This window comes from Heliconius melpomene, chromosome 1, assembly GCF_056956725.1.
Source record: "Heliconius melpomene rosina isolate 202511_hmr_F chromosome 1, ASM5695672v1, whole genome shotgun sequence".
Lineage (NCBI taxonomy): Eukaryota > Metazoa > Arthropoda > Insecta > Lepidoptera > Nymphalidae > Heliconius > Heliconius melpomene.
In genome coordinates, this window is record NC_140389.1 from 16,692,682 (window position 1) to 16,709,136 (window position 16,455).

At 34.5% G+C, this 16,455-nt stretch overlaps 2 protein-coding genes across 2 annotated transcripts; both read left to right on the forward strand.

Annotated features, from left to right (window-relative positions):
* The first annotated feature begins 369 nt into the window (after positions 1 to 369).
* LOC146541798 (uncharacterized) lies at positions 370 to 2,867 on the forward strand. Its single transcript, XM_085190173.1, has 2 exons — positions 370 to 487; positions 1,264 to 2,867. Exons 1-2 carry the CDS (start codon positions 458 to 460, stop codon positions 2,026 to 2,028), a joined length of 795 nt encoding a protein of 264 aa, XP_085046299.1. The 5' UTR covers positions 370 to 457; the 3' UTR covers positions 2,029 to 2,867.
* Positions 2,868 to 3,359: 492 nt separating this feature from the next.
* On the forward strand, positions 3,360 to 14,607 carry LOC146541799 (sodium/potassium-transporting ATPase subunit beta-2-like). Its single transcript, XM_085192821.1, has 7 exons — positions 3,360 to 3,588; positions 11,610 to 11,750; positions 12,197 to 12,316; positions 12,726 to 12,919; positions 13,140 to 13,229; positions 13,562 to 13,745; positions 13,982 to 14,607. Exons 1-7 carry the CDS (start codon positions 3,456 to 3,458, stop codon positions 14,089 to 14,091), a joined length of 972 nt encoding a protein of 323 aa, XP_085048947.1. The 5' UTR covers positions 3,360 to 3,455; the 3' UTR covers positions 14,092 to 14,607.
* Positions 14,608 to 16,455: the final 1,848 nt, after the last annotated feature.

The following is a 16,455-nucleotide window of genomic DNA, read 5'->3' on the forward strand; positions in this document are numbered from 1 at the left end:
ATTCCTATAAGTAAAGCAACACTAAGCCAATAGTTTTTCAGAAATGTTTGTAATATCCAAATAACTAATAAGTACCTATGTATTTTGTTAGTTGTACTTAATAAATAAATAAATAACGTGGCAGAGATATAATTCTATCATTAATACGTAGTTGTGAAGTTGTAAACTTATCACAATAATATGCCTACCAATTCTGGTTGGGTAACAATTTTTCTTAAGTAGATGAAAAATCAAGAACGGACATAATAAACAATAAAATTTGGATAGATATATTATCTTAAATATGAATTGTAATAAAGGAAATTTGATATATTAAACGAAGAAAAAATCTTACACTATATTAATTTTAACTAAGCACTGCCAACCCTAGACCCCAGGTCCTGCTAGTCATTGAGTTTTGTATAAAAGCACGTCCTTGGAAAAGTTTTGGCAACTGCATGAAGAGAGTTCATCCAAAATGTACGGATATAAGGCAACCTTTGTACTTGTGAGTTAATTTTAATAATAATTACGTAATTTTTAAAATAGTTAATTAATTCAAACACGTCGGTAGTGTATTCCGGAGGAGTTTTAGTTAATGCGCTATTTGATAAATATCTACAAGTTCTACCATCTTAAAGCTCTAGCATTGCATCTACCAAAAAAGTGCTGTATCGAGTTTTGTAACTCAGCAAAAAAAGGAATTACTGAAATTAATTATGTTCCTATGATGTAAAACATGACATAATCGTGAGAGTATGAGAAATGAAGGGTATCTCTTATTATATCAAAATAAAAATAAGTTAAATATTTGTCTTTTATCGTAGATTTTTCAAGCTTTTATTTGACTTGCCGCGTTAGTATGTATGTTAGTTTATGTGAAATCTTTCAAGCTCTATTTGATACACTTCCCAGTTCGATTGAGATAAAATTTGGATTACTATCATTTGCTATGACATTAAAATTACATACGAGTACAATCATTATTGCTTTTAATTCAAAATGGCTCCCGCAATAAAACGGCATTTTTTTTTTACAAAACCCACCTAATATGGGTATCAAATAAAAGTGCTTGATTTGTAAAATATAATACACCATGAAAAAAACCTAGAGAGCTTGTTTTCAAAAAGGCTTTTTAATTAATATTTTATTTAAATTTTTAAAATATATATGTCAACATATAGTTAGTAACCCCTTAACAGTGAGAAATATCTTTAATATAAATAACTTCAGTTTGATCTGACATATTTTTTTTACAAATTTTATATTAATGTTAAATTGCAGGTATTGTGTATAGCGGCTGTACAAGCAGTCGTCTTAACTTCAAAGGAAAGTAGAACAGGCGGTTTGAATATACCAGAAAAAATTATAGGTGGAGTTATTGAGATTGTTCAGAGTCATAAAAATAAGCCAGTTCCGGGAGCGCAGCCAGTTCAGCCTGCACCTGCTTATCCTCCAAACCCTCAATATAATTACCAACAATATCCGCAGTACCAACAATGGAATTCCCAATCAAGTTTCCAAAATCAAGGAATGCAGGGTCCACAGTATCCAGTACAGTATCCAAGCCAGGGACAATATAGCTACCAAAATAATTACAACCAAGCAGGCAACTATCCTCAAGGAAACTATAACAACCAAGTCTATCCTACTGGGACAGGACAGACGTTTAGTCAAGGACAAGCTCAACAAGGGCAGTATCAGGGAGTCTACCAGAACCAAAATCAATTCAATCAGCCTAATAATTTCCAGAATCAGCAATCGAATTATTATACACAAAATCAGGGTAGTAACCAATATCAAGGGAGCTCCTCTAGCTTCCAAGGGCAGACCAGCCAAGTTCATGGACAAGGTCAAAGTCAAGGACAAGGGTTTGTCGGAAATGGACAATATAGCCAAGGATTTTTGGTATCAGGTCAGGGTAATTCGGGAGGACAGGGCCCAACCTGTGTATGCCAAGCTTGGACGAAACCTCAACAAAACCAAGAGATATTGGCCGATGCTCCGGCAACAGAAAAGACAGAGAAGAAAGAAGAAACATCTAAGTAGATTAAAGATTTACTTTTGTGGTGTTTATTTAGTTTATAATTAATTTAAGGATATTTAATAAATTATTTATTTATTGTACGAGTTAAATTTTAAAATAGTTATGTTACTTAAAGCATTATTTTTCAATGCAGCCATATATTGAGGCAATCGTGGAGAAGTGGAACCGCGTCTTATTGTAAACGCGATGGTTGCGGGTTCCATCCTTAGTCTGGGAAACGAACTATTTAAATTTCCCTCCGATACGAAAATACGCGGCGTTGAGTTCCGTTACTCGATACGCAATAACTAGGCAATGTATTTTAAAAGGAAGGTAAAGGCTGAGTAAAAAGAAAAATAATAATGTTACATGCTACCATCTAGAAATAATCCTAGCATATACATGTATGTAAATTTTTGCCTTTAAAAACAGACAGGCGTATAGTATTTAGGTTTTGATCTCTTCTTATTTATTGCATTATATTCATCGCTTTGCTATAATTATTTTTTTCATATGCTCATTAAAATTTTTTATTGAATAAAAAATAGATATAAATACATAATAGTTTTCTTCACTAATGCTTCACACAAATTACTGAGACCAGTTTAGGTGCAGAGGCATCAACATGCGATTGTAAGCGCTACAGGTTGTGAGTTTAATTCCCAATCGAGGAAATTCAATTTTTATATTTTATGTCACTCAATACACAACGTCGTCAGAATACAGAATAAAAAAACAATTTGTTAATAAGAAATATCTAATAATTGAGAACGTTGTGGAGTAGTGGCTTAGAGTCTGACTGCTGTGAGCTAAATTCTAACTTGGAGGAATTAACCGATTTCTTAACGACTCTTGACGAGACATAACTCAGCGTTGAGTTCCGCACTCAATACGTAGTATCTTTAAAATTGGGAAGTATAGCATTAAACTAAAAAAAATATTAAAAACTATTGTTTAATTTTATATTATTAGATATTGTCTCAGTAAAATTATTATTTTTTACATAACATTTGGAAAGTGAATTAATTGAAATAATTTCATATTACATACAATATTTTAAATTGCAACTTTTATGAGTAATTGTCTGGCCCTTGACGCTGAACAGGTGTTTAGCAAAGTTACCAAAAATTAAAACCTTCATATACTTATACTACCACAATGAAGAGAAATGATCTGTAGATTTTGCTAAGCAACCTATTCTAAAACCAGTCAATATTGAGCTTCCGTTTTCCACCATTCGTATAAAAATGAGGCCATCCAAGGGGTTAAGATTGGTTAGCTTTGATAGCGTCAAAGTAGGTCTGTGCATGCGCGCGCCGCTTTACGTAATCGTTACGTAAGGGGTGGAATGGGGGTTGAAAGGGGAAAGGGGGGAACGGAGGGGACGGACGAGGCACAGGGGCGATGCCGGCAATCGATCTCGCACCGCAGTCCGGCTTGGCGTTCGACAATGGCAGACAAGACGAAAGTTGCTGAACAGTACTACGCTCCACCACCAGATCTAGGAACATGGGAGTCCTTCAAGATATTCCTATGGAATTCGGAGACGGGACAGTTTTTGGGCCGCACGGGATCCAGCTGGGGTGAGCTTTGGATTAATTTTAGTTTGCAGTAGATAATGTATTGATTTTGGAGGGAAAGGAAAATGGTTTCTTAAGATTGTGAGATTTTCATCATCTCAAGAACAGCGTTGTCAGAAATTTTTAGGATATTAATTTAATTTTTTTCCCAACAGTATTGATTTTGAGAGTATTATGTAATGTAACATAATGAAAACCAAATTCAATTTTGATAAGAACAAAACAGATATATGACTACACCAGTTATTTTAAGAACAAATGATAATTTTTGTACCAAATAATATAAAATTAATTTAACTTTTATGACAATACCGCTGTAATGAATGATAATATTTTTTAGTCTCTATTTAAAAGCATATATGAGGCATAGTACGAAGACAAATAAAAAAATGGCTAATAGAAATTTTCAAATCTGGCCACCTATGCGGCAGCAGGCATGTTCTGCGCCGACGCTCATGCGCAATGGTCATAAGGTTCAAATTTAACCGTTCAATACCTTGAAGTGCTGAAGTAGCAAAATCTTTAATCGATGTCTAGATTTTATCTGAATCAATAGATGTTTCAAATTTAACATCGCTTTGTCTAAAAAGGAAAAGGCTATCGAAAAGCGCCATGCCTTCTTTAATCGGATATAATATATGTGATGATAGTTCTAGATTTGATTCTTAATTGGGGTAAATTCTTTTCGTTCATTCTTTCGTGAAATATGATATTCGGTACAGAACACGCTGTGTTCTTGTAATTGGTGAAAAGATTAAATCATGGAAGATGGGAGAGATTGTTCTTTCTGTCACACTTATTAAAGGATTTGCAGTATTAAAAAAAAACATTTTTAGTAATGTTAGAAGAAAAAATTTGGACCAAATTTGGACCATCATTTTATACAAAGAATACCTAAAGATTTGTAAAATTGCCATAATATGAAAAAAAAGAACTGAAAGTAGCGATGCCTTGATGATTTTATAAGTGGTTATAACCTAGATAAATTACTACTTAACAGATGCTCAGAGTTATGAATTTATCTTTAATTAACATTACATTGATTATTACATGTCAAGTTGCGGCCAGTTGTGGCGCTGGGGCACAAAGTGTGCTTTAAATTCGTCTCAGTCGATCGGTTGTGCGTTCAATCCCCACTCGAGGAAAGGAAATATTTATTTAAATTTTTATATTTTCATTTCGTCGCTCTGGTGTCGAAGACAACCGCGGCGTTGAGTGGAGTCATCAGTCAGTCAGTCAGAGAGAATTTGGCAGAAAGTGGGTAACAGAGTGTCTTAACAAGATGTTCTCTCTGCCTACCCTGCTGTGTTCGGGATACAGCGTGAAGCTGAAAAAAAATGTCAATAAAACTTTAATTGATTTCTCTGTACCTGCAACACCTTAAATAGTAAACTTTGTATGACGTATCGTATGTCAGTACTAGGTAGTCTTAATTCTACCGCTTAGAGATTTCTACTGAAAATTATTATTGTTAACATTTTTTTAGCTTCACTGTGTGTCTCACATTTAGCGGAGTATTCGGAGGAAACATCGTTTTAAAAGACTTTATTTCTCATTTTCCGATGAACTTACGGGAGACTGCACGTTAAGAAGACAAAACGGCTGTTTACCTGAGCGAAGAAATGAAAATAATTTATAGATAATACCGAAAAATGTATTACATAAGTGTGAAGTAAGTAACCATCCAAATGAGCGGTCCAAACTATAGAAAATGCTCCATTGCCAATACTCGAATACTTAAAAATTATACATATTGGAAAATATAAGGACCGATCGAAAACGTAGATAGAAAGATCTATGGTACACCTCTGAGAGTAGATATAAAGAAGACGAAGGAGAGGGTTGAAATAAAAAAAGAGGCTCAAATGCTAGAAATAATTACCTACAACAAAGTATTTAAAATTTTGTTAAATTTTATTAAAATTACATTTAAAATATCAAGCAATTCTAAAATCTTGCAATATTTTAAATTATGGAAATTTATCCTATAGTTTTTAATGAGATAACTATAAATATTTTATATTAGCTTCACGCTGTAATCCGTATGTCGTAGGGGAGACAGAAGGAACATAAAATCTTTATGCTATTTAAGGCAAAATTGTGAATGTCCAATGCAGTGCCGAGGGGCAGAAGCGAGTGACTGTAAATGTACCGGTTCTAGGTTGGATTCCAATCGGGAGAATAAAATTTTATATATTTTCATTTCCTCCCTCTTGTAACGAGTCTGAGCAAAATCGGCGGAAAGTAAAAAGCGGAAGTGCCTTACTTGAAACGGAGTGCCTTAACACGAGGTTTCCAAGTTCCCTATGCCTACGCTGATATATGTGGAATACAGCGTAAAGCTAAGAAAATATATAATTAGTTGGATTAGAAAAATACAGTGAAATATATATATATTTTATACTGTCTCACTGAATCTTGGGCTTATTGCTATAGTACATATGTTCATGTAATAATTAAATGATTTACACTAGATACTGATTAAAAACGTCAATTTGTAAATATACTGTTTCAGAATCTGTCATTGTTAGTTGAGAGTAATTTACGACAATTGCTGCAAATGATGCTTCAAAAACAATTAATGGAAGTTCTGTACTAAACAGTAGGAGATAGAAAATGACAAGAAAAATCTATATCGTTTTTATTTTCACGTGGTAGGTATCAATACTATGTAGGCAGAGATTAAAATGAATGAGAAAAAAATGTTAGTTTCGTTACTTTAGTAACGAGACAAAATACGGCGTTGAGTTTCGCCATTCAATACGCAATGTCTTGAAATTGAGTGGTGCATGCAAAACGCAGTGTCATAACACCAGGTGCTATCTACCTACCCCGCTAAATCTGTGATAGTGTTGTGATAGTAAAGAGGTACTTAAAAACATATGATTTTGCAAAAATATGGAAATACAAAACATTGAATTTTATTTCAATCAAGATAAGATTTAAAATGACTCGCGTTCATCTGAAGGTCGTACAGATATAGGCCACCGAGCTGAAGCGGCGGTCTGCGCGCGCCTCGTCCTTCGTCAGATCGATCGAAGGACTCTTCTGTTCCATACTGAAAGTTCCTTAAAACACAAAGCTTGGATTACACAACCTGTTCTAACCTATTGTCCTTACACATTTATTTTAAACAATTAAATGAATTCGCATTTAGAAGGATCGCTCAATATAGCTTCTCAGAACATGAAATTTTAGGTTCTTTAACTTATTATCATTTCGATATCTATATTTATCTTCTTAAACCTTTTAATTGAAAAAAATCATCTGAAAGAAATATTAATTAAATAATTTATATAATGTTCTTCTCTTGCTTTCCTTGCCTATATACACGAAAAGTTCCTTGGAACATAATGAAGCTTAATGCTGTTGAAAATTCAATTTGACAAGTATATTAAGAAAATATTCGCTTAGGTACAGAATATAGAGATAAACTGAAGCTTATTAAAACCTAAAATCGTCATCTTCTTTAGTTTAGAACACTTAATGAAAACTGTGGAATAGAGGAAGAAAAAATAGCATCTTTATTTTGCCAGTAATTTTCAGTTTTAGACTTTCATACCTGAAAGGCAAAAACCGGAACCCTTCTATCACTTAGTAGTTCATCATTGTGTCAAGACCATTTATTTCAAGATCGCGCAAAGCTTTGACGTTGAAACTCATATCAAGAAGTAACCACGTACCTTCGAGCACAGTAATAAATTAAGACTAGTCAAAGTAATCAAAAGATATAGGCCTTTATGCATCACTTCAGCTGCATTTTGCATGAAAATTACCGTATTACTATAGCAGAGTAGGCAACCTAGTGATAAGACACTTCGTGTTCACTGGCATAATTCAGCGAAGCAACTTACTTTAATATCTCATAAAGATGATCTCATAAATACTTCACGTTGTATCCAACATACATTAGGGTGTTAAGAAACTCCGCTCCCCACTTTCCACCGAATCCTGGATGCATTGCGTATTGAGTGGCGGATACCATTCCATCTTTATGCATCACCTATGTATAGGAGGTTATAAAGATAAATGGTTTCCGGCCAATTAAATGATCTATTGATTCTACCTATTTGCTCCACTTTTAATGAGCTAGGTGAATCACAGGTATTCCCCTGGCCTGCGTGTTATACGCATGCGTCGCCGGTGCAGTCGTCTACGGCGCATCCTCCGTGACCTGCACCTGTATTCAGTACCTGCACAAATCATACACGCTAAATCAATTTGTAGATATATCCAGAAGTACTAGATATTACTACTTCTTTAAATACTTACGAGTAGAGCTTTTTACCCAATTGTTACTGAAATTTTAATTTAAAAAAGTTTGTATCTGTCGGCCTAAAGGCACAACGCGCGACTGAAGAGAGAAATGAAATATTAAATATTTTAACTCCCTCGCTTTGGTAACGAGATAAAGTCCGGCGTTGAGGTCTTAACACAAGGTTTCATGGCTCCCTCTGTCTACCATGATTTGTGCAGGATACAAAGGATAAACAAAATAAAAATATATATATTTCGAGGCCGCCATCATCCCCCCTCATCTCACCAGAAAACACCATAAAATATTCATCTATATAGTATGTACTTAATAAATGTATTAGTATTAGTCTGCTATTTTGGAGTAAGTTATCTTTCAGTGGCAAATGTTGCATAGTGATAATGAAGGCCGGAGCCGGACGACACGCGCGCGCTAATTGGACAGACTAATTATTTTGTAACTGGGACAGACTATTTGTAGTTGTTTGTAATTTTCAGGCCTCGTTAACTTCGGGCTTATAAGGGCGAATATTTGAAGATGTGCATATCGCGCGATAACTACTAAGCAAGACAAAATGATATGTTTTTTTTAATTAATGTATAATGTTGTTACAGTACTATATAGGCATGTACATAATATATTCCTATTGTTAAAAATAGGCAAGGTATGTTTGTAAACGTCTATCAAATCTCATTACCGTCGTGTCCCAACTCACAAAATTGAGCAGTTTATGTTCGAAAAGTTGTAAATATACTCTGAGATTGTATTTTGAAGCATTAATTTATGTAATATAATATATATTTTATCAATTGAAAAAACTATACACATTGTATTACTATTGAAAAAGTAAGTTCTAGGCGAATATGTTCAGTAGCGCATCTTCACGCGTGCGGGTAACAAGTCTAAAAGCCAAAAGGTGCCAAATCTTTCCTACTTTAACCGTCCATAAATCATTTTGTCAAAAAAAATCTCCTTATGGTTCTAGATGGCCGTGGTAATTACCATTCTTCCAGTTCGTATTATACGGGCAAACGGTAATAAGCTGCTGAAAATGGTAACTAGAACCAGTATAAACTGATCTTTTGTTATATTGTAAGGCTTTTCTCATCTAGGCCAGCCCAAAGAATTATTGCTGACATCTTCGCCTTTTGACATGTTATATTTTTTTCAAGTGTAAATATGCCTCGGAACAAACAGCAAACGAAGGAGGAAGCATTGGTTAAAGCCAAAGTCGCACGCCGGAATCGATACGACCCTATTTTATGTAATCTTGAAATAACACCATATAAAAAACGAAAAGAACAGAAAAAACTTTTGTCAGCATCTACATGTACCTAGTACTAGTTCACACATGGTGTTGATTTTATTGGAATCAGGTACTAACATGCGGTCACAGCACGGCGAGAATTTCGTTATTTGACGTGTAAGTTATGTCAGTGTATCTAAGACACTAATAAATATGTGATACAAGTATACTCTTCATTTTATTTCTAATTACCAATAACGAAACATAATTACCATTTTTTAAATGCTAATTACCATATGTCGTGTATCTCATTACCATTTGACGAAAATTTTCAGCTTCAGATTTAAGCCTGTAGAGCAGTCCGAATAGTGTGTGTGTGATTTCTTTTCGTAGTCTGCATTATAAGCATCATATTAAACCTACAAATGTTATAATTGGAAGCAATATTTCAATTATTTTTTTTAACCCCGAATATCTTCAAATATTCACCCATAATATCTTTTATGGAAAATAAATAATAATAGCTTCACGCTGTATCCCGCTATAGCAGGATAGGAGAAAGACCTGAAGCTACATGTTTCTAAAATATTATAAAAAATGTACAATAAGTATATACTTTTACAATATTCAAGGACAATTTAACTTTTTTTACATTATAATTGTAGTACAGATCACCTTAGCAGGCTATACGAGTATACACAGAAATACTATTGGTTAGAAACAGAAAAGAAATAGGCAATAGAAAAGTACAAATTGCTTATTCTTTTTATTCTGCATTTATACATTGTAATTATGAACCCAGAAATAATTTAGAGTGTATTAAAACTCAGAAATTTTTATACTTTCTTAAACACTAACATTATCAACAGATGCTTCAAGGTAAAAATAAAATAATATGGGCCATTCAATGTTCAATCACTACACAATCTTGTTTACGTTTGCACCCGGATTAGCACCCACGACCCTTGTGACCCGTTCCCAGTACTCAATGCGATTATAACTACGGAATTTTCTACTTTCTTTTACTAACAATATTAGTTCGGCATTATATTGGAAATAAACGAATGTATGTCATACATGTTATCAAGGTTTTTTGTTGGAATAATATAAAATTGATATTAAAAATCGTTATCTAGTACCTAGGATATTTAGATTCCCTCAGATCCTAAAATATTATGGAAGCCTCGGTGGGCGACTCTGACTCGAGCTTAATCGGTTTATTTTAACGTTGTAGACTTTGATTACGCGGCGAATTCATACAAAACGCAAACTAATATTACTTAAAAATAAAATTTATAAAATTTATTATGTTCGAAGTAACGTCATGATATTTCAATTTGTAAGCCGCTTATTTTGTTGGCTTCACTTGCTTTAATATAATAACGTAGGTAATGTGTTTTTCTAATAGTATTTATTCTGATACATTCGACGGTTGTGGGTTCTATTCTCAATAGGGAGAATGAATTATTTTCATTTCTACGTTCTGGTAACAAAACATGGTTCGCGATTCCCAAAAGTAATGCGGAAAATGACGAACGGAGAGTTTAATTTTAACACTAGGTTCTCATTAGGTATCTATCGTGATAAATTTGAAGGGAAAATGCGAAACTGATATGAATAACATTTTTATTTTATTTTATTCTTTACGTACTTAACTATAGCTAAACTGTAAAGTAGGTTCTTTCATATATAATAGAGAAAAGGAAGATTTCACGCTATATCCCGCACATAGCAGGGTAGACAGAGGAACCTGGAAACCTAGTGTTAAGACACTCCGTTTTTATTAAAACACTTCTGCTGCCCATTTTCTGTAGAATTCTGGAGGCATTCGGTGGCGGAACCTAATGCCGAGAAAAGAAAGAGTTTTGAGAAAACTCGAAATGTATACGAGTATTACATATGTGCATGTGATAAGTCACAGGCAAAACAAAAATTGATGATTGAATTGACACATGAATTATATACATTTTTTTATAGAATAAATATTAAAAACAAATTCAATATTTTAAACTTTTAACTTTTCTACTCATAGAGTATTTCTGTTAACACTGAAAATATATGCACCATATTGGAAACCAGGTCGATGAACGTATGTTAATTGCTGAGGAAGTAATCGATGATGCCTATCATTACTTCAGCTTGAGTAATACGCACTTTAACTGGGTATAGGATAGGTGTACCGAGACTTATGTATTTACCAGTAAATACTTTTATTCACCGACTTCCCATTATGGCTTATAATGGATAAGCTTATAATTTCATCGATATATTTAGATTCCTATTCATTTGACTCTGCACGATATAAAAGTTTTATTGTTTAACAGTCAGTAAAAGAAGAATGTTAGCCGAGGTCGATTCTTGAACCAAGTTCTCAAAGTTGTTTCTCAAGAACGCAATATTTAAACGAGCTTCGGCTGTTTATCCTTTTATTTAAAAAAAATATATAGAAATTATAAATAAACCTTAAGCTATTTTAAATCTCATGCAAGCTATTTTAAGTCTTAACATTTTTTTTGCTTTCAGCCAAAATCCTGCTATTCTATTTGATCTTCTACGCAATCCTGGTTGGATTCTTCGCGGCCATGCTAACAATATTCTACCAGACGCTCGACGCTAAGATGCCCAAATGGCAGATGGACAGCTCACTCATTGGCAGTAATCCTGGTAATTATTTGATAGTAGCATTAACTTTTCTATATCGCAATCGCAATGAAATGGAAATAAATTGGAAAAGGGAAATGGAAATGAAAACAAATTATACAGAGCCTGTGATACAGGGACAACTCGTATTTGCTCATATAAAATTTTCGCTTCTTTTAATTATATAGTACCGTTTACATAATATACAATACAGCAGAATTGGCAGAGATTTTTTTAAGAAAATACTTCAACTGTATCTCACACAAATCAGAGCAGGCTAACAAGTTAATTCTCTCCATTTCTCATTAAGACACTTCCGTTCCCCAATTGTATTGTCTTGTTACTAGAGAGAGAAAAAAATAATAATTCTCTCAGCGAGAGTCGAAATTACAAGTCAGGTCGCTGTGCCACTGAGCTATGACGGTTTTATAATAAGAATGTTAATAAATTTAACACTTTTTGTTTTGTAGGTCTTGGATTCAGACCAATGCCGGATTCTGCCAATGTTGAGAGTACTCTCATTTACTACAAGGCAAATGACAAGGGCTCGGTGCTGAAATGGGCCAAGGTCATCGATGACTTCTTAGTCCGTAAGTGTATGATAAATGACGCTGTGCATATGGTCTTTGCTTTCAAATGATTACAGATTCTTATAACCTTTCTGTTATATAATAAAATTTCTCTATCTTATATTCTTGACTCGATTGTCAATACAACAGAACGGGGAAATGAAAATAATTTGATATATTCATTATCACGAGTGGAGAATGAACCCATAACCATCGATCTACGTCAAATATAACCAATAGTATGTAATGTGTTCTAAATAACATAATAAGCACTGGAGAATAATAGGCATGTAATTATAAATACCTACGTAATTTAACAAATAACAAAATTATTTTTTGTTTTTTGCCACGACTGCCTCACTTCGTCTTTAAAAGGCTATGGTTCCCTATAAGCTTACACACATTTAATGATTAACATTTTTCTTTACAGAGTACCAGAAGAAGGGTAGTGGTGTTGGAGAAGTCACCGGTGCGGAGAATAGGATTTCTTGTTCTCCCACATCGCATGCTTTGGGCGAGAAACAGGTGTGCGACGTCCCTGTTGACGAGTTCCACCCGTGCACCTCTGCCAACCAGTACAATTATGAGGAGGCTGGACCCTGCGTGTTCCTCAAATTGAATAAGGTGGGCTAAAAGCAATGGATTCTTTGAAATCAAGGGAAGAATTTAGGGCTATTGTTAAGTCAGTCCTTTACAGGACTGGATTTGACAGGTTGTAGGCCTATTTAAAATAATTGACAGAAATAGTCTTATTATAATTATTTATTTCATCAAAAAACTCGTTGTGTATAATATATAAATGCTATTGAATATTACTACTATCATATATCATATATTGTTTTAGATCTTCAACTGGACCCCCAGTCCGTACAACAACACTGAGGATTTGCCATCGAACATGCCAGAAGATTTAAAACAGCACATCAAGATGGTTGTAAGTATTTTTGTCTTCGAATATAAGTACATATGTATAGGTGTTTGTAAACGTGCCAAATGTTTATTAGATCTGTTTTGATCTGCAATCTCATCTTCTTGACGTCTTCTCTCTCTCAATCTTGGATATATACTTTTTTCTTTATGAGATGAGATAACTCATTTAACATGTACATAACACTTTTTTAGAAATCGTATAAAAAATTGAATGTAGCGGGAATTGCACCGCAGCTTTTGGAAATGTATGAAACTATGAAACTACGTCAAAATACTTATATGCTAGATACAACTTATTAATAGTGTTTGTTGAAATCAAAACATTTCTTTCTCCAGTCTGGCAAACCAGAAGCCAACACTGTATGGGTGTCCTGCGAGGGAGAGAACCCGGCGGACGTCGAGAACATTGGTCCCGTGCAGTACATCCCACGCCGTGGCTTCCCCGCACACTACTATCCCTTCACCAACAAGGAGGGATACCTCAGCCCTCTCGTCGCGGTGCTTTTTGAGAAGCCCAGGAGTGAGTTGACTTATTAGGATAAATATTAAAATTTATATTCATCATTTAATAATTACCCTATCATCTTATACGTTATACGTCTGATTGCAGATTTAAACAGAAAACATGAAGAATGACTTGTAAAATGCAACATTTTAAAAAAAATATTTGTAAATTTCAAGAGTATTTATTATAGTCTTTTTTCAGATTTCGTAAATAAAGTTAAACTAATACAATATATTTACTTTTTGCTACAGCGGGTGTCCTGATCAACATTGAGTGCAAGGCGTGGGCGAAGAACATTTTCTACGACCGATACGAGCGGCGAGGCTCGGTCCACTTCGAGCTGATGGTGGACCGCTCCTAAGCAGCTCCAACATTTGGCCGACAACTTGGCGGTCACCACTTAACACATGTTGCTTGGCCAAAACACCGGACAACGCTTATTTTATTGCTAACTCTGTCAACTTGGTGTAATGCACTTGGCCAAGTATCAAGACTGCATCCCACTGCCAACTCCAACAGCGGTCTGAGGATTCGCTCATTAACCCGCCAAGTCAGCCATGGTTGGCCGCCAAGTTGTCCGACTGTCCGCCAATTGGTTGCCAAGTTCACCCCACTAGCCAATTGGCCGCCAAGGCTGCCAAGTCACACCGCGCCAGGCGCCGGCTGCCAGGAGCGCCCTTAGCAATAGCCACTAGTCGGCGGTTAATTTATATTCGTTTTAGAATAGCCACGAGGCGCCACTGAGTTGATGTTTTTGTTTACACGCTTAAAGTTATTAATTAAACTTTTAAATTATTATTATTATTAAATAATATTTATAATTGTAATGTTTTCTGGACGGAGAGTCAATAAATACGCAATAGTTGGTTCCAATTTAGCTTTTTTTGTTGTTTTATTATAACCCTGTCTTGAATAGTAGAAAGAAAAAAATATATATAACTGACTCATTTAGTATGATGTGAGATACGCTATGATAATATAATAATTGCTGTCGTTGTAAATAGATTGAGGTCAGTCCTGGCGTTGACTGTTAACGCCACAGGTTTTCATTTCTTCGCTCTGGTGTCGAGGCAAAACACGGCTTTCCACTTTTTTAAGTTCCACCGCTCAACACTAATTGCCTCCAGAATCGGCAGGAAGCGGGGAGCGGAGTGTCTTAGCACTAGGCTCCTACTGCCTATCCTGCTACATGCGAGATACAGTATTAGAATTATAAAATAAATATAAAATACCTGATATTATGATGTTCTATCAAATATAAAAGTTACCATTGATTAGTTAAAATTGCAAAATTATAATATTACGATAAATGAACATTTAAAAAACAATTTTAAAACTTATCTAATTCTACATATTATTATAGTTCGGTCAGTCAGGTCAGTTTATTTAATATACTTGAAGTTGAAAGTACGTTAAGTACGTTAAATATAGTGAAAGCTTTTAAACTCCTTTTAGTGCTTTTAAAGTTATTTTGTTTTAAAATAATAAAATGTTACCAAATAAACCAAAAGTAAATTGTTACCAAAGCCAGAAAATGAAGATAAATTATTCCCTCGAGTGAGAGTCGAACCTCCAATCGTCGAGCTTACAGTCAAGCGCTGTGCCGTTGGGCCACAACATTTTCACTTATGAAGATTTAAAATTAATTTGAGGAAAATATATTAAAAAAAAAAAATATACACGAACGTAGAGTGCAAGTTATTAAAATAAAGTTTACTAAATATAGGATAATTAGTAACTTTAATTAGGAAGTAGTAAAAATAGCAAGTGCTTTGTAATGACGTAGGTACGTTGTGGCACAAGCATCCTATCCGAATTTAGTATGGAAAGATGCCAAAGTCCGCCACATTGTTTGCCTTTACTATAAAGTGTAAAATCTTGGTATTTGGTAGGGGAGCAAGTTTTTCATGATTTTTAAGAATTTACCCCCTAAACTAAAAATAATTTCATAAACATATTTAATAAATATTCGTATAGTTCAAGCGAGCAAAGCCATAGCCACAGTAATGTATGAATTTACACCCTAAACTGAAAATAGTTCCATAAACATACTTAAACGTATTGTAAACGTTTTAAACATATGATTCAAGCGGGCGAAGCCGTCTGAGTCTGCTAGTCTTTTATAAATTGGCAAGAGGTTTGATAATTGATACTTGATAATCCTAGTAGGGCAGAAAGAAGTATTCGTAACAAAATACGCACACGTAAAGCATGACGCAGCATCGAAATATTGTAACTTATTGTTAAAACACTTCTTTACCTTCCTCCTGCCTTATTTGTCAATACATTGTTGAGAAGCGGAAGTCAGCGCCGCGGTTGTCCTGTTTCCTCACGAATGCAGAACCGCTGCGCCTACAATCACACGCTGTGTTCCGAAGGCGTCATATTCATTTAATTTATACTCTTTGATTTGACAATACGACTTGGCCGTCCGTCACGAGTCTCCAAAGTGTCTCTAAGATGAGTAGATAACAAAACAAATCGTAATAATACATGAGACTGTCGTAGCGCGTAGGCACAGCGCGTGTGGAAAAGCGAAGGTTGTGTGTTCGATTCACACTCAATGGGAATGATTTTTTCATATGTCTCTGTCAAGAAATACAAAGCGTGGAATAAAACGGAATGGGGAACGTAGTGCTGTTTAAAATATTAGGCTCTTGGAAACTGGGCACCTAATTGAAAGGAAATATGAGTATAAAATAACAATCTTTATATTATAAATAGA